The following is a 24,431-nucleotide window of genomic DNA, read 5'->3' on the forward strand; positions in this document are numbered from 1 at the left end:
TGAAATCAGGATGCAGACGCGCTGTATCGAAAGCCTAATGATGAGGACTCACAAAAAGACCAAATTGTAACGAAAGAAGCCTTTTTAGCCTTCTCGAGCACAATGACAAAAGCGAGCAAAAAAAAAAAAAAAAAAAAAAAGAAGAAGAAGGTAAAGCCACTCTTTTTGAAACGTTTTGCAATAGTGAAGTTGGGGTTGACGCTGCTATGGAAACTTGTGGAATTGGAGATGAATCCGTTTGACCGTCGCTACCAGTCGAGGAGCTAAGATCCTATCAAGAAGAAGACCCTTGGGTTGGAAAAGTTATTGTGTATTTCAAGCGTGACAAGAGGCCAAACAGGAATGACACTAGAAATGAGGAAAGGAGTGTTACAGTTCCTTATGGAATGGGATCGACTTCGCTTGGTTCGAGGAGTTTTGTACCGTTATCGTAAAGACGACAACCGCTCACACGTTGCCCTTCAGTTGGTATTCCCAGACGTTTTAAAAGGCAAAGCCTTTAAGGGTATCCATGACGATATGGGACACTTTGGTGTCGAACGAACTCTCGAGGTAGCGAGGTCAAGATTCTTTTGGCTAGGGATGTCGAAAGAGATAGCGCAGATGGTCAAATCCTGTAAAGCTTGTGTTATTCGCAGATCTCCACAACCACAGCAGGTTTCTTCTCTAGTACCAATTATGTCCTCTGCGCCAATGGAATTAGTATGCATAGACTACCTCAAGCTGGACAAATCAACCGGCGGCTACGAAAACATCTTAGTCGTTACTGATCACTTTACCACACAGCACAGGCTATACCAACGTTAAATCAAACTGCCAAAACTACAGCTCGTGTTTTATTTTACAATTTTATTGTCCACTACGGCTTTCCAGAGAAACTTCACAGTGATCAAGGGAGAAATTTTGAGTCTCAAATTATCAAGGAATTATGTTAGTTGGACAACGTAACCAAATCAAGAACTACTCCCTACCATCCCATGGGCAATGGAATGTGTGAAAGATTCAATAGAACACTGCTGCACATGCTTGGTACACTTGGAGAGGAAGAGAAGAGAAGCTGGAAAGATTCTGTAGCACCGGTAGTACATGCGTATAATGCAACAAAGCACGATGCAACTGGCCAGTCCCCATTCTTCTTGATGTTCGGTCGACATCCAAGACTAGCCATAGACGTCTTCCTAGGCCTGAATCCGAATGAAAGTGGTAGTCGAGAAGGTACATCCAAATTCATCAACGACCTACGACAGCGCTTAAGGCATGCGTATGATTTAGCCAGTCGCAATTCAAATCTTGCTTCTAAGCGCAACAAGACGTCCATGTACGACCGTAAGCCAAGATTAAATAGAATCGAGCCCAGTGATAGAGTCTTAGTGAGAAACCTGACCCCACGCGGGAAACTTGATAACTATTGGGAAGACAAGATTTACCTAGTCGTTTCCATGCCTAATCCAGATATACCAGTCTATTGCGTTCAGCCTGAAGATGGAAAAGGGCGTACGAGGACGCTGCATCGAAATCACCTCTTACCTTGCCCAGCAATTGACTTAATGCCTACAGAACATGATATCGAGGACAAGAGAAACCCTAAGCCGAAACAAGGGACAAGACGACAACGCAGAAAACCGGCCTGGATGACAAATTCAGAATGGATTATTGATTCACATCAGCAGAAAGGGGTAAACTGAATAGCAACTTCGACTTGCACTGTCCCGGTCCTGAGGAATTCACAAACACCACAGCCGTAAACCCCCTGCCCCTGGTGTAAGATGAGTGTGCGGGGGTGTTATTGTTATTAGGTTCCCGAGGGATTTCCTATGCCTATTTAAGAGTTGGGTTGGGCGTGAATTCTTGGAGTTGAGCTTGGAAGTAGTTCGAAAAGGAAGACAACCCCTTCACGACGACAAGACTATTCCTAAAAGTTGTGTGGAATAAATAAAGTCGTTACACCTCGATAGAAAATTATCGTCCTATCACAGTAATACCAGTCCTTGGAAAGGTATTATTCAAACAGGTATTGTGCAAACAAATAACTACGTGCTATTTAGCAGTTATTTGTAAATAGCTTTGTAAATCTTTAAGAATTCGGTTGTTTTCAACCAATTGTCGTATGCTTTTCGTTCAAGAAAAATGCAGCTTTGTTCGCCTCCTATCCCGGGGTCCCATGGGCAAAACAATGAAGACTTTCATCCAATAATTTTATATCTTTCTACAGATAATTTACTTAATTATTGAATGAAATATAAATTTACACCAAATATTCATCTGTTTGTTAAGCTGTTCGAGCAAGTATGATTATAAAAATGAGCCTTAAATTTGTGTTGTTGAGAGATGTTATTGCATAAAGACCTAGACTTTCACTTTAAAAAGCTAAAAAATATTCAAAAACATTTACAAACGCCAATTTACTAAGAAATTCTTCATTTTGCACTGGAAAAGTTAATTAATTTACAGAGTGTGTAAATTTTATGTAAAGTTTCCGTAAATATACAGTAAATCGAATTTACATGAAAATAGTACTTTTACAATCTTTGTAAATTTTTTTTTTGTGTGTAAAAATCATGTAAATTATCCTGTAAATACCCTAGAAAACCCAGTAATTAGCTTGAGAAACCCTGTAAATAACCTGGGAAAACCCTGTAAATAGCCTGGGAAAACCCTGTAAATAGCCATAGAAAACTCTGTAAATAGCCTGGGAAAACCCTGTTAAAAGCCTGGGAAAACCCTGTAAATAACCTGGGAACACCCTGTAAATAGACTGAGAAAACCCTGTAAATAACCTGGGAAAAACCTGTAAGTAGCCTGGGAAATCCCTGTAAATAACCTGGGAAAATCCTGTAAATAGCCTGGGAAATCCCTGTAAATAGCCTGGGAAAACCCTGTAAATAGCCTGGGAAAACCCTGTAAATAGCCTGGGAAAACCCTCTAAATAACCCGGGAAAACCCTGTAAATAGACTGAGAAAACCCTGTAAATAACTTGGGAAAACCCTGTAATTAACCTGGGAAAACCCTGTAAATAGACTGGGAAAACCCTGTAAATAGACTGAGAAAACCCAGGGGTTAAGCTCTCACTGCTGAATATTTACCTACAATTGAACATGCACTACAAAAGAAAACCAAAAACTTGAATAATTTTCATTTTTAAATATTCTGAAATTACATGTCAAAAATTTATCAAAATGTGACATAAATATAAATATTCTGAAATAAAGTATACTGAATTCATCCAAATTGAAATCTTTAAAAAATAGGGGAAAAAGTTCTCCATGAGTTATTGACTTCAATACTCTGAACTTATCTTAATATATAAACATATGTAAAAATTCACTAGTGAAATGTAGTTCAAAAATTTGATTTGTTTAACATTGCCATCAACTACAGTAAACCCACAAGCACAACCTATCATTTACAATTAGAATGAATAATAAGAACACATTAGCTACAATATGTCATTGATTTCCTCAAAAATAAGAACACACAGTGTTCAAAAAACTTAAATTCTACTAATTCTGCAACCATTCAAATCACGGCCTGATAAAACACTTACTCATTTCTTAAAGGAGCACTTGGACGAAAACGCCCGAATTGTTGAAAGTCTGGATAATCCAAATATTACGCTATATTTTGATCAAATACTGCTCCAATAATAGCTTGTTAAATTTCTTTTGATCATTTATCGACGAGAAATGAATAAAATTGCGATTTTCTGAGAGTCCGCCATTATTTTTTGTAATCATGTATCTTCTCTAGAGGACTGGGTCGAGTTTGGGTCATGACGTCATTTACTCAACTTAACCCACAACACTCGTGGCTAATCTATATGCAAACTTCAACAAACAGCTGAAAAAGTCTTCTTAGTTTTAGTTTTACGTTTGAATGAAAAAGGTTTTAAATACTAGTAAGTATGCCTTCAAACCGTTGTGTTGTCTTCGGATGCAGCAACACTTCGAACAGAAATTCCGGAATATCGTTGCATCATTGTCCGCATAAGAAGACCGAGTACGACAAATGGAAGAGGTTCGTGCGTTTGCGTCGAAAAAATTTCAACCCCACGGGTAGATTCGTGGTCTGCTCGAAGCATTTTGACGACGAATACTTTATAAAAGCCATTCACCAAAGTGGAACTCAACGGAGATTGCTGCCGGGATCGATTCCAACAATTTGGAAAGAGCCATCGCGCGAAATTCGCAGTGGTCGAAGTCGCCGTCAGGTGGGTAAAATGTGATGAGTAAATTGTTATCTTTATGCTTTTCTCTACAATATGCGATGTAATTGACGATTTATAGAAAAATATAATTAGGATGACTTTCCACCTGAATAACCAATAATATAACTTAATTGTCACAGTCTCTTTATTTGTGGCGCCCATGTGAAATAGATAAATTCTTATCTCAACGGCAATGTGAGCTTAGATAATTTGAAAACATGTATGAATTATGAACAAAAATACGAGAAGATTTGTCATGATTTTGTTATTTATTGACTTAGAATATTTCGGTCTTTATACAAAGACCATCAACAGCAAAATGAACTGAACGCTAGTTATGTCTGAATTAATTTTTGACATTTTGTGGGTTTTCCCTGTAGGCTCTCAAAAATATTCTGACTGAAACGGTACAAGAAAGCAGCGATGAAGTGGCACAGGACAACTCAGGGTTGCAGGCATCAAGTCAACAATCTCAATTTGATGTTGATGTGGCTGAGGTATTCACAGTCTATGTAAAATTATATTCATCACATTTACTGCCTGGAAATGTTTAAAGAGCTAACTATGTATTAAAAAAGACATGATAATCAACTCCCAAATTCTTGTAGGAGCTCAAAAGTATTCTAACTGTTGGAGAACAAAGTCGAGAACAAGCTAAACAGGCTCCACAAACCTCTACCCCAGGAAGTCAGCAGGCTTGAGCTTCAAACCTCTAGCCAAGAAATTCAACAGGCTCAACAAACCTCTACCTCAGAAAGTCAACAACCTGAAGAAAGCTCTACCTCAGAAAGTCAACAGGCTCAACAAACCTCTACCTCAGAAAGTCAACAGGCTCAACAAACCTCTAGCCAAGAAATTCAACAGGCTCAACAAACCTCTACCTCAGAAAGTCAACAGGCTCAACAAACCTCTACCTCAGAAAGTCAACAGGCTCAACAAACCTCTAGCCAAGAAATTCAACAGGCTCAACAAACCTCTACCTCAGAAAGTCAACAGGCTCAACAAACATCTACCTCAGAAAGTCAACAACCTGAAGAAAGCTCAGCAGATCAAGATGTCCCTGAGGTATTAGCTAGTTGATGTAAAATCAGTCATAGAATTATGCAGTTAGATAACATTAAATCTCTCTAAATTGAGATATATATATATATATATATATATATATATATATATATATATATATATATATATTATTTTATTTTATTTTTTATTTATTTATTTATTTTTTATTTTTTATTTTTTACATACACCGACCTCCTCCACATAACTATAAATAACTATGGTTCTATTTTATTTATTTATTTTTTTTTTTTTTTACATACACCGACCTCCTCCACATAGCTATGGTTCTATTTTGTTTAATTTACTCTACACAATTTATTATAGATAAAATGATTTTACTTGAAAAGTCCTGTGAAACCTAGTCTTACAAATGGAGACAAAGAGTCAAACTATAAAACAAAAGAACGGAATGCTTTCTATCATTGTTACCTTTTAGCACTTTTTATAACATACGTTTTTTAATCGTAAAACAATTTTAATGCCTTATACAAAAATATTATATATACATATATTATATACATACATACATATACATATATACACACACACACATACACATATATACATATATATATACATACATACATACATACATATAAACATACATACACACACACGTATATATATATATATTTGTTTGAGAAGAAAAAGTCAAGACAAAATTTTTCCCGACAAGCCTGTTTCGTGAATTACTTCACTCTTCAGGGGATTTAATGATAAGAATATTCGTTACTATCATTTATATAGAAAAAGTATACATAATTAATTAGTGGATGTAGTTTAGCTGTTGCGTAATAATGCTTTGTTTCTGTGGCGGCATGAAGATACAAGTTCGTTGCGCTTATTTAATGATGAGAGTTCCGGTCGATAAATTATTAGAAACTTTTCTTTAAGACAAAGGTTACATCTTTTGCTGGAGCTGTTGTAGGCGGAGCTTGAAGATAGGACGCGCCATAAAATGGAGTAGCTGATATTACCGTTCTTGAGAGTCCAGATGTATTTGCTGAGTTCAGTCGAGTTTTTATGTTGTTCGTGGCGGAATGAGGCGGTGTGGTTTCTGTATCTTGTTTTGAAGTCGTTTTCTGTGAGTCCTATGTATGTTGCGGTAGTGTTGTTGTCTTTTCTTGTGACGGTGGCTTGGTATACAACTGATGATTGGAGGCAGTTGCCATTAAGCGGGCAATTGTTCTTTTGTCGGCAGTTGCATGTTTTCTTGTCCTTTGTGTTGTTTGCGGTGTCGTTGTCGTCTCTCGGTGGATGTAAAATGCGCTTGTTGTGATTGTCAATGATTTGTTTGGCATTGTTCATGCAGCTGTAACTGATCTTGATGGTGTTACGATTAAAGACTTTCCTAAGATTATGGCCTCTAGGAAAATGTTTATCAACTAGGCCAAGCAATCTCTGTCCGATATTGGTGCTGACATTTTTGCTAAATGGGGGGTTGTACCAGAGTATGCCGTTTCGTTGTCTGTTTTTGCGTTTTGTGGTCGCGGTTGGTTCGTAGTTTAGGATGTACTGGTATCCGCTTTCGTCAAGTGCTTTTTGATATGGAGGGGCAGCTTGGCCGAAGGATGCTTTGTCGGATGAAAGGGATGACAGTCGTCTGTTGATTCCGGCAGGTATGTTGTTGGTAGTGGTTGGTGGATGGTTGCTCTCACGGTGGACGTACTGCAGTGTAGTGTTAGGCTTTATGTAGGGCTGGTAGGTATTTTGGTTTAGGTTGAAAGTAGCATCTAGGAAGTTGATGATCTGCTTGTTGGCTTCGATGGTGATGCGTAGTCCGTTGTTGTTGAAGATTCGGCAAATGTCTTTCTTGATATTTTCAGTTTCTCTCGGTGTGGCGTTAGAAATGGCTAGTCCGTCGTCTCGGTACAGTCCTACGTTGATGTTAAGGTTCTGTAGTTGAGAAAGAAGAAAACTTCCTACTAACTCGCATGTTTCAGCGCCGTCATAGCTGCCCATTGTAACGTCAAATGTTGTGTCTCCTTTCTTCTGCCATTGTTGCTGCTTGTGTATGAGGATTGATTTCTTAGCATGAATTATGATGTTTCGTTCGTCGTTGGTGATATTGTCGTATGTTGAGGCGAAGTCAAGCGCTCTGTTAAGGAGGTCATGGCTGATTGATGGGTAGAATTCAACGATGTCAAAGCAAATAAAACCGTGTTGTTGTTTGTTTTTGATGGATTTGAACCACTCGATCACGGAGGCAGTGTTTTTCCATTGATTGAATTTCGATGCTGTCGTGATTTTGTTGTTGATTCTGTCGAGGATTCTGTTGCTGATTTTGCCTATCTCGGATTTAGTAGGATTGATTAGACGGCAGGCCGGTTTATTAGCGAAGTTCGGCTTGTGGTCTTTAAGTGTTATGAATGCGTCTTTGTTAGCTGTAGTGTCTACTCTGTCGTCTATGCCCAGTTTTGTTGCGATATTTTTGTTTTCGGCGTGGATGGCTCGTGTGATGTTAGGTTGTGCTTTTTTGTAAGATTTTATGATGTTCTGTTCTAGTAGATCGTTGTATGTTGATGGTTGCAGTTTATAGAAGTTCGTTGTTTTATCAGCGGCGATGAGCAGTTTCGGTTCTTTCTTGATCTTTTCGGTGTCGTCTTTAAGTTTGTTGAGGAAAGGGATATTATTCTGCTCTACTTCTATCGATGTATTGAGCACTATTTTACGGAAAACTGATTCACAGATTTCTTATATATATATATACATATATACATACACACATACAAACATATATATATATACATACATACACACATACATACACACATACATATATATATAAAACAAAAAACACTATGCTGCCCCTAGCCATTCAGACGCTTCATTCTAATGCTAGAGATATTTTACTCCATTTACTATTATGCTTTACAAGAATACCTTTTGACTCGGCCATTTTATGCTCTATTTTTCTGTTGTGTTTAAGAACATTTTTGAAGCGGGATAAAGTGGGTATTTTTTCTTTATCTCTAGATTTATAAAGAAATATTTTAAAACATAACAGAACATAGTTAAGTACGATATCATCAACACCTAGTAATATATTATACAAATTGGATTCTGGCAAATTTATTCCGAACTCTTTAAAATGATCACGAATTTCAAAATATAGATTCTTAGACTCCACACACTCAACAAACAAGTGGTCGACTGTTTCAGGATGCATATGGCAAAAAGAACAAGAGGAATAATCGAGAATTCGAAAACGATGTAAATCGCGATTAAGAAACAGTATATTATTTAAAAGCTTATATTGAAAAAATCGAGAATAGGTATCTATGGATGTCTTATATATCCTATTATAAATACTATTCCAATCCCAAAGATCATTCTGATTTATTCTTTTTACTAAATTACCTTGAGAGGTCGGATGTTTGAATTTTTTCTCTATGAACCACTGGTACAGCTGCTTTGTATTTATTTTACTCAATTCCCTATTTTGATTCCCTAATTTTAAGCTATCAGGATTCTGTTTGAGAACATTCTTTTTTCCTTTTATTTGTTTTTTCCATAACGCCGGGATTGCTTGCTTTATTCCAGCCCATCTCATGAAATCTTTATCCCGAAGTCCTTTACGTTTTGCATATTCCCAAGTTATTTCACCATTGTCATCACATAGGTCTGATATATATATATATATATATATATATATATATATATATATATATATATATATATATATATATATATATATATATATATATATATATATATATTATCACTCTTCATTTTCAACTCTCATTTCAACTGTTTCTTTTCTAGGAATTATCAATGGATGACAATTTCTGTGAAAGTTTTGTTAATTTAAAAACTGAGAACCAGCAATTAAAGGCAAGTGTAAGATCTTTGAAACTGAAAGTGAACAGGATGGATAGGATGATACATTTACTGACTGAAGCTACTAAGAGCCCTGTAATGGAAACTAAAGGTATGAAAATTTACTTAATGCTAACAGTCACTCACCAATGCCAGTTTGTGTGCTGCTTCTCAATTATGCAAACTTTTTTTATTAGGCTGTCAAACTGAGGCAAATGAAAGTCAAGAAATGCATCCAGACCAAGAACTCTTATCAGAACAAGAAGTAATCTCTGATCAAGAAATGCTTTCCGACTCAGAAATTGATGAGGAAGTCAACAGAGTATTGGAATGTGGTGACAGTGACCATGATTTACCTATGGAAGATGAACCTATCTCCTCTCCCAAAGGAAAGGACGGAGAAGTAGATGATGTGGAAAATATTAACCAAAGGTAATAATTAAATGTGCCTCCCAGTTTCATGAAACTTTTCTTTCAGTATAATGCTGCAAAACTCTATAAATATTTTATGTTATGAGTAATTGCATACAAAAAAATTGATAGACTAAAAATAACTCAATGCAAACAAAAAAAGTTATACACCTGGCCCAACATATTGATATATTTGATTTTTTTTGGAAAATTCTACATCATTCAATTTTTCAGATTGGATATAGATGGAAAAAACTGCAGAGAAGAACCAAAAGCTATTGTCTTTTTACCAAAATTGCTTCTCCTATTCCAATTTTGCAACATCTGTCGCCACCCAAAGCCTTCCATCACTACCAGACAGTCTGGGACGATGATAATTGTGGAGACAAAATGCCCTAATTGTCTAGAGTGCACCATGTGGACAAGTCAGCCACTACTGCTTGGAAGGTTTCCTGCCGGGAACGTTTTACTAAGTTTTGGGATATTATGTGCTGGAGCTTCAGTAAAGAAAGTTTTATTGGTACTGAGGCATATCAACGTCCTTGTGTATAATGAGTGCACCTATTACTACCACCAAAAGAATCTGCTGATCCCTGCTATTGTCAGCTTCTGGAGAAAGCACCAGGCACGTCTGCTAGAACAACTAAATGGGGTGGCTGTTACACTAGCTGGGGATGGCCGTCATGATAGTATGGGACATTCAGCAAAGTATGGCACATACACCATATTTTGCTGTACAATAGGCCTCATAATCAACATAATATTAGTTCAGGTATGTTGAAATGAAACCATATGTCTAGAATTTACATTGTAACTGTGAAAACAGGGATGGATTTGGGTGTGGGTTGATTTAGGGGTGGGTCGATATGGTCATGGCCCACTTTTAAGTTAAATAGCTGGAAACAACAATGATTCAACTTTTATCGGTTTACATGTTTGTATCAGGACAAAATTTCTGGCTACCCCTGGAAAACATCAGCATTTCAGGGATGTAGAGAAAATGATGAATATAAAATACAAAATTTTCATTACTTTGTGGTTGTGCTTTTGTTTACAGGCAAATGAAGTTGGCAGTAGCACAGAAATGGAATTTGCTGGCCATGAAAGATCCATCCTTTTTCTCCTCACCACCGGAATTGTTATCAAGCAATATGTAACAGACAGACACTCCGTAATAACCAAATGGATGAAAGAGCAGTGCCCCCAAATATGCCAACAGCTGGGGAAACCCAAAGTTGAGCACTTTTTTGACCTCTGGCATATTGCTAAGAGTAAGTTACAATGACATGCCAAAACATTATGATGATGATGATCACTATTATAATACAAATCCTCCTCCTCCTCCTCCTCCTCATCATGATATTAGCTTACTAAACAACCAACATTAGAGTTATAAAACTGAACTATATTGGTGTAAGGAAGAAGTATTGTCACAACTGTGTATCAAAAAGTGAAAAAAAAAAAGATGCACTTGACAGTTTAAATTATAATAATGCTATGTAACCTTGTTTTTTTATTCAGAAATACAGAAAAAACTTTTAAAGCTCAGCAAGGAGAAAGGCTGTGAAATAATTGGCAGGTGGAGAAAGGCATGCGTTGCCCATTTCTATTGGTCAGTTATTTCAACGCCTGTACATCTAGGTGAAGTAAAGCTGGCCAAATTTTAATCATTCCTGTGCCATGTTATAAACAAACACAAGGAGTTTCCCAATAAAATTTTCAACGAATGCCACCATGGATTGATCACTGTCCCAAAAGTGTGGATGACAAAAGGTACGTTTAGTATCCTGAAGCACAATGTGAGGATGGTAACTATAATTCCAAGTTATATATGCCAGTTTATAGTTTTATTTTATTTTGACAGCATCAGAGGCTTATGAAAAACTTTGTGAGGTCCTAACAAAAGAAAGTTTGAACAAAGCTATAAAACAAGCATCTTCAAATAGCCAGACAAGCTGCCTTGAAGGATACCACTCCGTCATAAACCAATTTGCCCCTAAGATGTATGCTTATTCATACCTTTTTGGCATGTTTAGCCGGTAATACTTACAATTACAATTAAAGTGCCCCTTGGACGAAAATTGTTATCTTTTCGTACAAACTTGAAACTTCGTCCAAATAATCCATACTACCCTATTAATCACCTGTAGAAATTTTTTCTTCATATTCCGACGGGAAGTTTGAAAATTTTGCGTTTTTACTACCGGCCGCCATTAATTTTTCATCTCACGGCCAAAAGGATTATATTCGGTCAGCGGTCTTCTCGTGACGTCATTTACTCTACTTATTCCATAACGCTGGCGTCTTTCCTCTTGTTTCTTTGTAAAGCTAGAGAAGTTAGAAGCTAGTTTACTGTGGATTTTTTTAAAGTTTTCACGCTCATATCAGCGACCGAGTACGATATTTTCCTTGTCGACCTTTCTGTTGCTTTAAAAACATGGAAAATGTCAACAGCGTCGAGATATACGACTATGAAGAGCTCGAACCTATTGCCAACGAAGAAGAGATCGCTGAGTTCAGAATCGAGCTCGAAGAAGAAGAAATGCTAAGAAGATTTTGTGGGGAGTCCAGGCAATGGTAAGACACTTAAAACTTTAATTAAACAAGGACAAATCACAAGTGAAGTTAAGACTTCTTCGAGAATACGCAGAAGCAGCAAACAAATTTTCATCGGAAGATTAAGGAACGCGTAAAACAAGAGCCAATCTGTATATTCTAAGCTTTCTTGAGTTGTTTGAAAAACAAACTAGTGAGGTTCTTTGTTTGTGTTAGGTTATGTCGCTGTCATTTGAACATTTTGTATTCAAAGACAAGTGCAAATTAAGATGAAGAAAATCCGAGTTTCGTGATATTTCTATAAGGATATATAGGTACATTTGTTTTGATTCAATCTTTGTTTTATTTACCTAGGTGCACTTGTTCTAATTGTTGCCTAACTCTAGTGACAAAGCAAGAAGAGTGCTTTTGTTGCAATGACGTCATGAGGTGCATGGACAAACTGAATGAACTGGATCAACAAGTTCAATGTATTACAAGTCACCCTGGCTTTGAATCTGTGTGTCTAGACAAGTATGTTCTGGAAACCGCTGCAGTGGGACTGAAAACAAGAGGGAACCGGAGTTATACTATTCTTAGAGAAAAGGGCTTTGCTAAAGAATCAGAGTATTAAGTATTGATTGAGCTTTATTCAGGTCTCTTCAGGCTCCAGCATTAACAGAAAATTTCCAATATTTTGTTATACTATGTATACAGTGATAAGAATAGCTGGCAAAAGCCCAAATAATATAATACGAATCATATCCAGAACCAATTATTTCATTGGGACAGAATTCATTCAGCATATGCATTATGAAAATGAATAATAGCTAGTAGACTTTTTGGCCCAGTACTTCTTAGATGTTGTACTCTGTCTACCTATGCTTGCATTCAATATGCTAATACACCTAGCATATGTAGTATATAATTATTTTGAAATTTGTATTGTAATTGCATTGGTTATGAAAAAATCCAAATGTTTAATAAATACTCCTTCATCTTTCAGATTTCTTCGATCTGTTGCATACAGACAATTTTTTCGATTCATATGGGATTTCACTGGCAATTCAAAAAGACTACCTCTGCCCTGTTGTGTTTATAACAGCATACGAAGAGCATTTCCATCTGAAGATGGAAGTTATAAAGGCTTCCTGGAAGAAGACGAAGGACAAGAAGTGTCAGACGAGTCAGAAAAGAGTCAGAAAGTGAAGAACAATCAGAAGAATGAACCGAAACTATAATGAATCCTATGAACAATCATAAGATAGTGACTAATAAATCTGTCAAGAATATGTTATACCATCTGACATCCATAAGCAAATTCACAATGGTATTCAACATTTTTTTGATGATTTTTTACAATTACTTTATATGCTACTGGTTATATAAACGGTTGTATTCCTCTTTGTCATGGCCCTTCATTGGTTGCCGGCATTTTCTGCAGTGAGGTGCTCTTCTGTCATTTCGTGCAGCATTTCTTTCTTGTGTCAAGTTTTGCAATTGTTCCTCTGGAATAAAATTATATAAGAACCTTAGGGAATACAGAGACATTATTCATTCAACAATTACAAAACCTTCCATGTGAGGTACTATTCTGTGACCATTTTTATGCAAGTGTGATTCTAACTTTGCAAATTTTCTCCTTTTATAATATTGAACAGTCATGTTATTCTGGAAATATGAATATATTACCTGTACATGTGGGTGGGACAAGTTGTGTTTCTTTTCCTTTTCTGTTTTGATGCTTGTTAATTGCCTCTTCCTTTGTTTCTTTTTCCAACATACTATGCAATGTACTATCAATCTTGCTTAGTGCAGTTTGCGCTTGTAGCTAAGCTTTAATATACCTACACTTTAGTTTTCATTTTTTGTTGCAAAATCAAAAAAGTTATGTATATGATCATTACCTCTTCATGTGTACTCTCAATTCTGGTATTGTTTTCGCAGTCCAACCCGAGGTTTTGTTGTTGTTCATTTTGGGGCGACTCCTGGTCATTTCGGTCTTCAACTTCGTCCACTTCTAGGTGACTATTAGCAGCCATTTGTTCAGCTTCTTCTTCAACATTTTTAGCAGGCTGAAGGATGTTTTTGAGGGCCTGAAAAAGACATTCAAAAAATACTTCCATTTTCAACGAGGCCAATTCATTGAAGCAATTGTTCCACATTCAAAATAAAAACGCCGACGAATAATTGTTGTTTTGATATGCGCACTTGTGAGTTTTTGAAGCAGCCGCGCGACATGTTTGTCTAGAAATAAGTTTTCTTGTAAAGGCCGTCGTTCACATGTAACGCTTTGATTGGTTTGACGAATAAGCAGATACTTTTTTTTTAACTTTTGTGACTTGTCAAAAAAATGTTTCATTTCACGGCTGTTTCAATTCAAATAAAAAGCGACATTAGGTTCCAGGAGCACGATTGACCGAAATTACGCGGTCAGCTGCACCGTAACGAGGCTTTTAAAATGGCGCCGAGAAGGATCGTTACTTAAGAAAGAAAGTGGTTGTTTGCGGCGTTTTTATTTATTTCATGGTTAAGAAATAATAATTTTGCTTTAAGTAGCTTCAGAAAAAGAACATTATCTCTTAGCTGAGAGTCGTTCAAGTTACGAGGATACGCCGAAAGACTTTGTTTTTGATGTTTACCTTCCATCTGGGGAATGATCGAGAAATCGTGCACGTGCAGTTTATCGCAGAGTTGTGGTATTTTCGAGGAGTGTTTCTCAATACAGGAGCAATTGATGACTCAGGTAAGCAAATAATTTGATGTATAAGCAATGTATTTATTGTCATATCGTGTTTTCTTTTTATGAATTATTTTTTGTGGATGCAAAGTGGACCATGTTTTCGCGTTGGTTTCGATGTTGGAATACTTGATCAATCGATTGCTTTCATCGTTTACTCGACTTCCGGTGTAATTTCCCGCTTTTTTTTTACACGCGTCTAAAAGTGTTACCCCCAAAATCAAGTGTGGCTTCTTGTCCAGGTTGTTTACTTTCTTGGAGCCAATGATGGGGACATTTTAATTTTAGTTTCATGTAAATTCATTTCTATTTTTATATACAATCTATTTACATGTAAATCTGATATTGTGTAAACCTTATTATTATGTTTATCCTCAGATTGATATATTATAATTATAGTATCTCTCAATCAATTTACAGTAGCTTTTGAAACTTGGTAAAGCAAAAATATAAATTTTTCTTTATTCTTCGCAGACTTTTCGCTTCTTTACTTTTGGTGTTTTTGTCATGTTTGCTGGATAGCAACGTCTGTGATGCTCCAACATGACTTTTTCAAGCTTGTCGCAGCCTCGTCTTATGCAGGAGTGGGAGCGTAAGAGGTCATTAATCTCATGATGAATTGATTCGACCCCTTGCTCACCAAGCAGCCCCATACCAGTTCCATACCTACAAAGTTATTACATGTAGTTAAATTGGTCAATAAGGATCACAAGTTTATTATTTCATGACACTCTTTACAATCAACTTCATCATCATTGTTATTACCATTATTGTTATATTACTACTGTATATTATTATTATGACAGTTATAGTTATTATTTTATAATAGTTACTACATAACTGATACCTCTTAACCCATGTGATCATGTGATCCTCTAAGAAATGCATTTTTGGCAAAACAGTTGCATGAGGAAAGTTTTGCCTGTACACTTTCATGAAACTTTCAATTTCTTTCTCTGAAAGGGAAGACAACCTATCAAGGGGATCTGGCATGACTCAAAGCGATCTGGCGTAACAAATCACGCCATATCTCTTTGTTCACAACTCAAGCCTCATATCAGTGCAAGTTTTGAATTTGGTCTATAATATATATTTTGAATGTACTGTAGATCTGTTTATTTATGTGTCTGTCCTCTTTTGCCACGAATCGTCATTAATTAATACTGGTACTTTAAAAAATGTCAAAATAACTTAAATTTTTTGCCATTAAGAGGACAGACAATATAGACCTGATGTAAATGTGCTTTTTTATCTTTTTGGAGTGACAATACTTATGAAAAATTCTTATTTTTATTTATCAAAGCAACCAATGGGAATAGCACATACTCTTTGAAAACATTCCTTTGCCCTCACTGTTTCTGAAAATTAGTTAACCAGTGTGTATAAAATGTTATTATTGTTAAATATACGTATCTTACCAAGGATTATGATTTGGCTATTGCATAGCTTTTCTTTCGTAGTATATATCCTGTGGCATTTCCCAAATGATTCCAGTGTTTCTTTAAATTTCTGCTTCATATCATTGGCCTCTTGTATTAAATTGGGCATTACTTTACTAGAGACAACAACTGGTACCTCAACTAACAGCTTGATATTTGTTTCCTACAGGTAATGAATAAGGGATAAGAGAAGGAACAAAACCATCTATTTATTTAAAAAACCTATATTTAATTTTTTTTTCTTTTCCCACTTAGATTATATGTAGCTTACAATTATTTATAGTATTATATAGAGGAAATGAAAGCCTCCAAAAACATAATTTAATACCTTAAGGCATTTGTGTGTGTGGTTGCCATTGAATGTCCCACCATGATAAGCCTGGCGTTCAGCACCAATCTGCTTTAATTGCTTGTCAAGTTCTTTCTTACATGGCCCTTTTCCACACCACGACTTTGACCGAATGTCTTGAACTTTCTTTTCCTGACACAAATGAAGATGTGGTTATTCCACTGCCTATAGGATAGATACTTGTAAGGGCTGCAAAGAATAAAGTTGCGCCCTCTACGAAAATGGTTTTAACTCATACCATTAAGCAAACGCTATCAAACTGATATGCCAACGCTGCAAGTGATTGTTTTCTTTAACCTTTCAAATGATGTTTAAGACTCATGGCCGTTGCAAAGGGAGAGGCTGGGCTGGCAGTGTGGGGAAGGAGGGAGGCTTGGGTGTGTACAGTTTTCGGCCACAAAAAAGTACAATCTATGGAATGTATTTAATTCATGAAGTGACTCCCCCCCCCCCCCCCCCCCCATCATTTTTCGAGGCTTGCTTCATCCACTCACGTCATTGCGTGCAGCAAAACTCGGTGTTTAGCTTTCAAAATCTATTCGCTACTGAGATTCTAATCATATACTTTACTATACTTACAGTTCCGCCAGTTCGTAAAACAACGGTAGGGGAATCGGAAGCGGTCAACTTTCGTTTCATTAAATGAGTTGTCAGGGACTCTTCTACCTGCGACAATGGAGCCGATAACGGGGTTTTCAGAACTTCGCTAACAAGCGTGGTGCATCGACCAGTCGTGTAAGAGGTGCAGCTAGACTCGTGTTGTGCAAGCTGTTCGAGTTTTACAAGGGACTTACAGATAGCACATTCTAGACAGGATGCTGACAGGAGGTTTAATAGTAGTCTGGGCGGCTTTCGAAGCTCTTGAATCTTAATTATCCTCTTGCATACGGGACACCCAGCACCGTCTCCGACGTAATGAATCCAATTCTCGATGCAAGAGTAACAAAAAAAATGGTCGCAACTTGCTTGTAATGGCCTGTCCAGTACTTCACGACAAATAGGGCAGATCAGCTCCTCACTAATATTGGAAAATCTCTCGATGCTTGGCATGGGATTCATAAGCGCCGCCGGAACTATTTCTGAAGGAATATATATTGCCTTCTGAGAAGGGTTAATGCCATCGCTTCTTAAACCTTGTTTGGGGCGTCCTCTTCCCTTTCTCGCCTTTGGTTTTTTGCCTCCCCGGTTTCTTCTTGCAAAACTCTCGCATGTTTCACAGTCTTCTTTTTCATGCGGGTGCCAAACAACTGGTTGAGTGCTGCACTTGTAATTCAAATTTTTGCATGCGTTAAAGCTTTTCACGTAACAGTTGACACACACATTTTGTGGATGAACATTTTCGTCGTCGTCTTGGACAGATAAACCATATGCGACTTGTAATTTGTCTGCAACATGGTTTGTAGACGTTTTGTAAACATATCCTTGCGAGTTTCCCGCCTTAAATCCACAAACACGACAAGATACCTTCAGTTCACGCAAGTGAAACTCCATTACTAAATGAGAATCGAAAATATGTTTTAGTTGTCGATGTTATTTAGTTTTAGTTCACGTAAGTGAAACTCCATTACTATAAACTTGCTACGCTTTCAGGGAAGCCATTCATCTGTCAATAAAAAAGCTTTTAGACTAAACCAAAAAAAACTTCATTAACCTGTATTCTAAATTTTAAGATGCGTATCAAATGAGAATCGAAAATTTGTTTTAGTTGTCGATGTTGTTTGCTCGTGGAAGCCGTAAACACGTATTGAATATCTTTATTTTTCAGGATTACGTGCTCAGCCACGAAACTTAACTCGGTAGAAAAACCCTGATTTTTGCGAAGAAAAACGCTTTTACTTCTATAAATAAAATGAATTTCGATAAAAGATTAGATTAACTTACCTGTATTTCGTGTTTGGAATCTTAACTTGAAAGAAAAGGTTTTTTAAACCGGTTTTAATTTTGCTGAATGAGGAAAACAAAGTTTCAAAATTGCCGCCATTTTCGTTGTCAAGGAAGAGAAGCAGCTTAGCAACGCGATTTGGCCGCGCGCGCGCCTGGAACCTAATGTCGTAATTGAAACAGCCGTGATTTACGGATAATTGATAACGCAAAGAAGAAAAACAAAGTTTTATTTATACTCACGTGGCGGCGGCTTCTGTCACTGACAGAAGCTTCTTGTTGCTGCTCTGGAAGCCAGATAGTTGGAGTTGCTCTCGGAAGCAAACGTCTTTGCATTCCCTCGATATGTAGTGCCCTTGCGAAAACTTTTTCTTCAAAGTGTAGGGAGCACACAACGAATCTTCCGGGCGGGTTGGAGTTCGCCTGGTGAAGACGCACAAACCTTTTCCATTTGTCGCCGTCTTGCTTGTTTTTCGGCGAATAATGCAACGATATACCATTCGATTTGTTGGCGAGATTATTGCAGCCAAAAACCACACAGCGATTTGCTGGCATTTTACTCGCCGCGAGCTCTCTAGAAAATATTTGTAACTATAACACGAAAGTTTGACAGAGTTTGTATACTGATTAGCCACGAGTGTTTTGGAATGAGTAGAGTAAATGACGTCATAGCCCTCACTCATCCCCAGTCTTCTGAGCCAAATCATTGATCAAGAAAATTAATGGCGGCCGGTAGTAAAAACGCAAAATTTTCAAACTTCCCGTCGGAATATGAAGAAAAAATTTCTACAGGTGATTAATAGGGTAGTATGGATTATTTGGACGAAGTTTCAAGTTTGTACGAAAAGATAGCAATTTTCGTCCAAGGGGCACTTTAAGTACTTTTATTTTCAAAATGTTCCACAAGAAGAGAACAAAACTGCCTTTGCCTTATTTTTATTTCTGTGGCAGTGCCTTCAATAGGAAAGTCATTTCTTATCATTTTATAAGAGTTTACAAAAGCTGCTTTCCAACACACTCTGGAATCCACTGCACCTACAACAAAAAACTATTAATTACAATTGTATTTTTTCTTTTGATTTTAAGGACAATACTAGCTGCACTGCACTTTAATTACAATGTGGACAGAGGGTCAAAAAAGGATGATCAGAGAAATGTCAAACTGAGGGTAACATACACCAAATTTAAATATGGAGAAGGCACAGTCCAAGAAGTGAAAACAGTACAAAATTATGGTAAATACTTACCTATAAACAGCGTGTGAGCCAATACACCCATGTTAGACAGCTCACTAGTCACGTGACATCAACAATGTTTATTCCCTAACGACAAAAATACATTTGTATAGATTATGTAGGTGATATATACAAGACTCTCATGGAAACACCTAAAGACGAGCTTAAACAAATCAGAGAAGAATTAGAACTCAGTGTCCCTGCCCCACTGCATAGCATGCTAGAAAAAGAAGGAAAAGAAGAAGCAGTGAATAGATACAAAGGAAGAAAAGCACAAGAAACACCAATTTGTCCACCAACGTGTACAGGTAAGCAAAAGACAAGAACATTTTACCTTTAGAAAGGGAAAGGTGTTAATAAATAATACACAGGAGGGTTAACAGAATATAAATTTATGAGAAAACAATACAGTAATTCAAATCAATCTTTCTGGTAACAGATGAGGAACTACATGGTTTGATACAACCTTCAGCAAGAGGAACAAGGAAAGCACCCGAGTGCAGAAAATGTGGTCACCCCATGAAGGGTCATAAGAAAGGAGAATGTTCTGCATAATGTAGTTCCTTAGTAGTATGTCAACTTAGTACTGTTTATTTGTTTGTGTTTTTAGTTTTTAGTTTTATGATCACTTTTTATGGTACAGCACAAATATATAGTAGCAATATATAAGCTTAACCATATTATAAAGTAGAGTACTGACTTACGTTGCCGAATCATTTTCTTCTTCAAACTGCAGTTCTTCCTCTTCATTTTCAGTGTCAGTCTCAGATTCTTCTGCCTCTTCTTCCTCTTCTTCCTCTTCTTCGAATCCCCGGTATATTCCATCTTGGGAAGGGAACTGATTTCGTACTGCGTTATACACACAACAGGGTAGAGGGAGTCGAGTTCGTTTTCCATCATATTCCCATATCAGGCGATAAAACTGCCGATATGCAACCACAGGTAGCCCAAGCTTGGTTTCTGTGGTGTCCTGTTATAAGGAAATGTATGGGGAATCATCAAAAATTTCAATAAAATCATCAAAACGTGAAATAAAGCCTCGAAATTTTACCTAATCATTGAGAAATAGCCCTTCTTTCGCTCTGCGTGGTTATTTTTTGAATTTAGCCCGTTTTAAGGATTTTTTTCCCCACCAGTAAGAAATAAGAGAAGGTTGGAAACTCGGGATCCAAAAGCGAGCCATCACGAGTCTTTGAAACCTCGTACGTCTTCGAATTTTCTTTCCAGCGCCAAATTTTAGTCATGACTCTTCTCTCACATCCCTATAGAACCGAGAAAGTCGCATTAGAGATTAGTCTTCGCGTCTTTAAGCCATGAAATTTGCCTGTATTCACATACTACCACGCTTGTTCTGACCCGTACTTGGAGCTCACTGTACACCAGTTCAACGGATTTCTTTCGGCAACCGACCCGAGGTCACGCCGGAAGTCTTCGTATCGTAAATGCGGATTCGATTTGGATATCGTATTTCTTCGAAATTATGGTGAGTGTATTTTTTAACGGCCTAAGATACAAAAGTATTTAACTTATGATTTCGAAAATTATGTTGAGTGTATTTTTTAACGGGCTAAGATACGAAAGTATTTAACTTATAATTTCGAAAATTATGGTGAGTGTATTTTTTAACAGCCTAAGATACAAAAGTATTTAACTTATAATTTCGAAGAAATGCGATATACAAATCGAATCCGCATTTACGATACGAAGACTTCCGGCGTGACCTCGGGTCGGTTGCCGAAAGAAATCCGTTGAACTGGTGTACAGTGAGCTCCAAGTACGTGTCAGAACAAGCGTGGTAGTATGTGAATACAGGCAAATTTCATGGCTTAAAGACGCGAAGACTAATCTCTAATGCGACTTTCTCGGTTCTATAGGGATGTGAGAGAAGAGTCATGACTAAAATTTGGCGCTGGAAAGAAAATTCGAAGACGTACGAGGTTTCAAAGACTCGTGATGGCTCGCTTTTGGATCCCGAGTTTCCAACCTTCTCTTATTTCTTACTGGTGGGGAAAAAAATCCTTAAAACGGGCTAAATTCAAAAAATAACCACGCAGAGCGAAAGAAGGGCTATTTCTCAATGATTAGGTAAAATTTCGAGGCTTTATTTCACGTTTTGATGATTTTATTGAAATTTTTGATGATTCCCCATACATTTCCTTATAACAGGACACCACAGAAACCAAGCTTGGGCTACCTGTGATGCAACTGCTCGAAAGAATCTAAAGGTAGGGGGGGGGAGACTTAGAGAGGATGTCAGCAAAAATCGACCAAAATCAAATTTTGCAGCCAACAGCCGAAAAATGGAATTCGTTCATATTTTGTTATTAGGAAGACCTTGAGGCAATATAAACCGTGCTTTTCAATTTCTTAATATCAACGTTTTATTTTATTTAGCACACGGATAAATTATTTTTTGAAAATTCTTCATTTTTGACGCGGAGTCAAAGTACTCTGGTGAATAAATATTTTTCGTCACTATGAATCTATTCGAACACCATGAAATTCCATCTTTTTAATGTTAAAACACTATCCCAAATAATTTCCCAAGATTGAGTCTGTAGATATTTTTGCAAAGGCACGCGAGGCCCCCCAAGTTGGAGTATATTTTGACTCTCTCAGAGGTTCAATTATGCACGAATTCGTTTTTCTCGTTTTTCTCGGAAATAAAGCGATATTTCGGCAAATGAAGTATACCACGGTTCATATTGCCTCAAGGTCTTCCTAATACCAAAATATGAACGAATTCGATTTTTCGGCTGTTGCCGGCGTATGGTCGATTTTTGTTGACATCCTCTCTTCTACATCTACATCTACATTTTATTATCAGCAGGAACTATACATTAAGTTATCACGCTAACTATGACAAATATGACACGCTCTTAATGACAAATGATAAGTTGAGTGGACAATGCACATTATGACGTTGTGTGAAAGCAAAACACTTACTGTTCTTCGGATTTTAGCCCTCTGTGTCGCAAGACTGTGTAACTACGGCCTCTTCTTGTCTTCAAACCTATGGCTGCGGCCTCCAAAACCCACTCATCCAAACATACCGACCGAAAGCCCGGATGGTCTATTATACAATCGAGATCTTCCTCGAATTCCTCTAGCTTCTCTCGACACCGATCAATGTCTTTGCAACAAAAACACTCTTCGTGTTTTGTAGCTAGAACCAACGAGCAACTTCCACATGAGCACCTAAAGACAATAGGAAAGTGTGTCAGGTATATTCACCTAGTAGTTGGAAAGGAATTATATTCGTATTTCTTACCAATTTCGAAGTTCAATCACCTCAGAAAATCTGTCTCTGAGCATCTCTTCTTCCTCTTGTTCCACTCGAACTTGCTGCTCGTAAGATTCTATTTCCTCTTCAGTTGCGACGGGTTCTAACTCTTCAGAGTAATTTAACTGACTACTAGGAGGTTCTTCCATGATAATTTTGAATTCAAAGGGCAATATAATATTTTTCAATGCTTGAAAAGAGCTTGTAAATATCGACCAAACATAAAGAGATTGTATGGTTGAAGTAAAGTCCAAGCTAAATGGTTGAGTAAATGACGTCACGCAGTGGGTTACCGCTGACCTAAATATGTTTGGCCGTGAGTTAAAAAATTAATGGCGGGTAGGTTTTCAAAGCCAAATTTCTCGACGGCAAGTGGCTCCCGAGCTAAAATTTTCGCTGATCTGGTTTATACAATCATAACTCAGTCATATTATCCTCAAATATTTGGATTATCCAGACTTTCAAAAATTCGGGCGTTTTCGTCCAAGTGCTCCTTTAAGAACTATGTATGATACCATTAGATACAACAATTTAAAATTCATGTAGTTATAAAGACATAAATTTTAAGTTGTTGTATTTAATTGTATCAATGGAGTTGATCCTATCAACCTCGGTTTTAAAGAGCTTTTGTCCCAATCTGTGGCAAAGTTGTTTTTTCGTTGCTCCTTTAGAAACTGCAACACCCTTCTTCTTGCAGACCTCTTTCAGCTTATCCATTGCAACCTCAGAGATCTTCATTTGTTGTAAATAAAACAAAGTAACAATCACTCCATGCTTTATCGGCATCTATGGATAAAGAATTAAATATGGTTAGCAAATTGCTAGAAGTGAATAAGGTGATTTAGAAGAAGAAGAAAATCAAATGGTGGACGATGTGTTTGCAAATATGTCTGATAAAATTTCTGATAAAAGTAAAAATCAATATATTTTCAATAATCAAACAAATTCTGACTATGAATATTATTATTGTTATTATTATTACTGTAATATTGTTATTATTTCTTCATATTGTAATGATCAATGGATCTCAAGTATATTTTTAGAGAGTTTTACAAAATTAGAAAATTAAACGAGGCTTACCTGTAAGGTGAAGTTTGATTGGAATTCTATGAGTCATTGGTCAGGAGCGAAGGAGTCACGTGAGATAGAGCGTGCGAAACTAGGACATTCAGTTTTTAAAACAGCTTGTGAATTGCCACACCCTAATAATAGGGTGGGTTTCAGAATTACAGATCAACATAGTTTATGCAGGGCGGGCACGTGACTCCTTCGCTCCTGACCAATGACTCATAGAATTCCAATCAAACTTCACCTTACAGGTAAGCCTCGTTTAATTTTCTAATTCTATTTCGTCATTGGTCTAAGTCGCTCGAAGTCACGTGAGACTTTAAAGCAGTGTGGCAATGAACAGCCAAATAATTTCAACAACTAGAAAAGGTTAGTTTATTGCGTTTTATTACAATGCAATAAAA

At 37.0% G+C, this 24,431-nt stretch overlaps 3 protein-coding genes, 2 long non-coding RNA genes and 1 pseudogene across 8 annotated transcripts; 3 read left to right on the forward strand and 3 right to left on the reverse strand.

Moving 5' to 3' along the window:
* Positions 1 to 9,823: 9,823 nt before the first annotated feature.
* On the forward strand, positions 9,824 to 19,705 carry LOC116286636 (uncharacterized; annotated as a pseudogene).
* Positions 11,323 to 14,411, reverse strand: LOC148911103 (uncharacterized). 2 transcript variants are annotated; one of them, XR_016119673.1, is made up of 2 exons: positions 13,940 to 14,411; positions 11,323 to 13,540 (listed from the first exon to the last, which is right to left on the reverse strand). It is a non-coding gene; the product is annotated as an uncharacterized LOC148911103 (long non-coding RNA). The 2 variants fall into 2 exon arrangements; XR_016119674.1 differs by lacking the exon at positions 13,940 to 14,411 and adding an exon at positions 13,725 to 13,933.
* Positions 11,935 to 13,567, forward strand: LOC148911104 (uncharacterized). Of its 2 annotated transcripts, none has more exons than XM_089029413.1 (3): positions 11,935 to 12,074; positions 12,408 to 12,659; positions 13,039 to 13,567. In XM_089029413.1, the coding sequence occupies exons 1-3, from the start codon at positions 11,935 to 11,937 to the stop codon at positions 13,271 to 13,273; spliced, it is 627 nt and encodes a 208-aa protein (XP_088885539.1). In that variant the 3' UTR covers positions 13,274 to 13,567. The 2 variants fall into 2 exon arrangements, with proteins under 2 accessions (XP_088885539.1, XP_088885540.1); XM_089029414.1 differs by having other exon boundaries at positions 12,408 to 12,566.
* On the forward strand, positions 14,637 to 15,516 carry LOC148911105 (uncharacterized). The gene is made up of 2 exons (XR_016119675.1): positions 14,637 to 14,778; positions 15,247 to 15,516. It is a non-coding gene; the product is annotated as an uncharacterized LOC148911105 (long non-coding RNA).
* LOC116292367 (V(D)J recombination-activating protein 1-like) lies at positions 14,791 to 18,808 on the reverse strand. Of its 2 annotated transcripts, XM_089029411.1 has the most exons (5): positions 17,140 to 18,808; positions 16,540 to 16,692; positions 16,191 to 16,374; positions 15,620 to 15,728; positions 14,791 to 15,438 (listed from the first exon to the last, which is right to left on the reverse strand). In XM_089029411.1, exons 1-5 carry the CDS (start codon positions 18,049 to 18,051, stop codon positions 15,234 to 15,236), a joined length of 1,563 nt encoding a protein of 520 aa, XP_088885537.1. In that variant the 5' UTR covers positions 18,052 to 18,808; the 3' UTR covers positions 14,791 to 15,233. The 2 variants fall into 2 exon arrangements, with proteins under 2 accessions (XP_088885537.1, XP_088885538.1); XM_089029412.1 differs by lacking the exon at positions 15,620 to 15,728 and having other exon boundaries at positions 15,298 to 15,438; positions 17,140 to 18,386.
* Positions 19,362 to 23,422, reverse strand: LOC116286274 (uncharacterized). The gene is made up of 6 exons (XM_089029887.1): positions 22,948 to 23,422; positions 22,623 to 22,874; positions 22,405 to 22,486; positions 20,381 to 20,643; positions 19,689 to 19,763; positions 19,362 to 19,476 (listed from the first exon to the last, which is right to left on the reverse strand). Exons 1-5 carry the CDS (start codon positions 23,106 to 23,108, stop codon positions 19,757 to 19,759), a joined length of 765 nt encoding a protein of 254 aa, XP_088886013.1. The 5' UTR covers positions 23,109 to 23,422; the 3' UTR covers positions 19,362 to 19,476; positions 19,689 to 19,756.
* Between the last annotated feature and the right edge of the window lie 1,009 nt (positions 23,423 to 24,431).

The sequence above is a fragment of the Actinia tenebrosa genome, unplaced genomic scaffold (genome assembly GCF_029948245.1).
Source record: "Actinia tenebrosa isolate PJP-AT-01 unplaced genomic scaffold, QUT_ActTen_1.0 PGA_scaffold14__42_contigs__length_11649687, whole genome shotgun sequence".
Lineage (NCBI taxonomy): Eukaryota > Metazoa > Cnidaria > Anthozoa > Actiniaria > Actiniidae > Actinia > Actinia tenebrosa.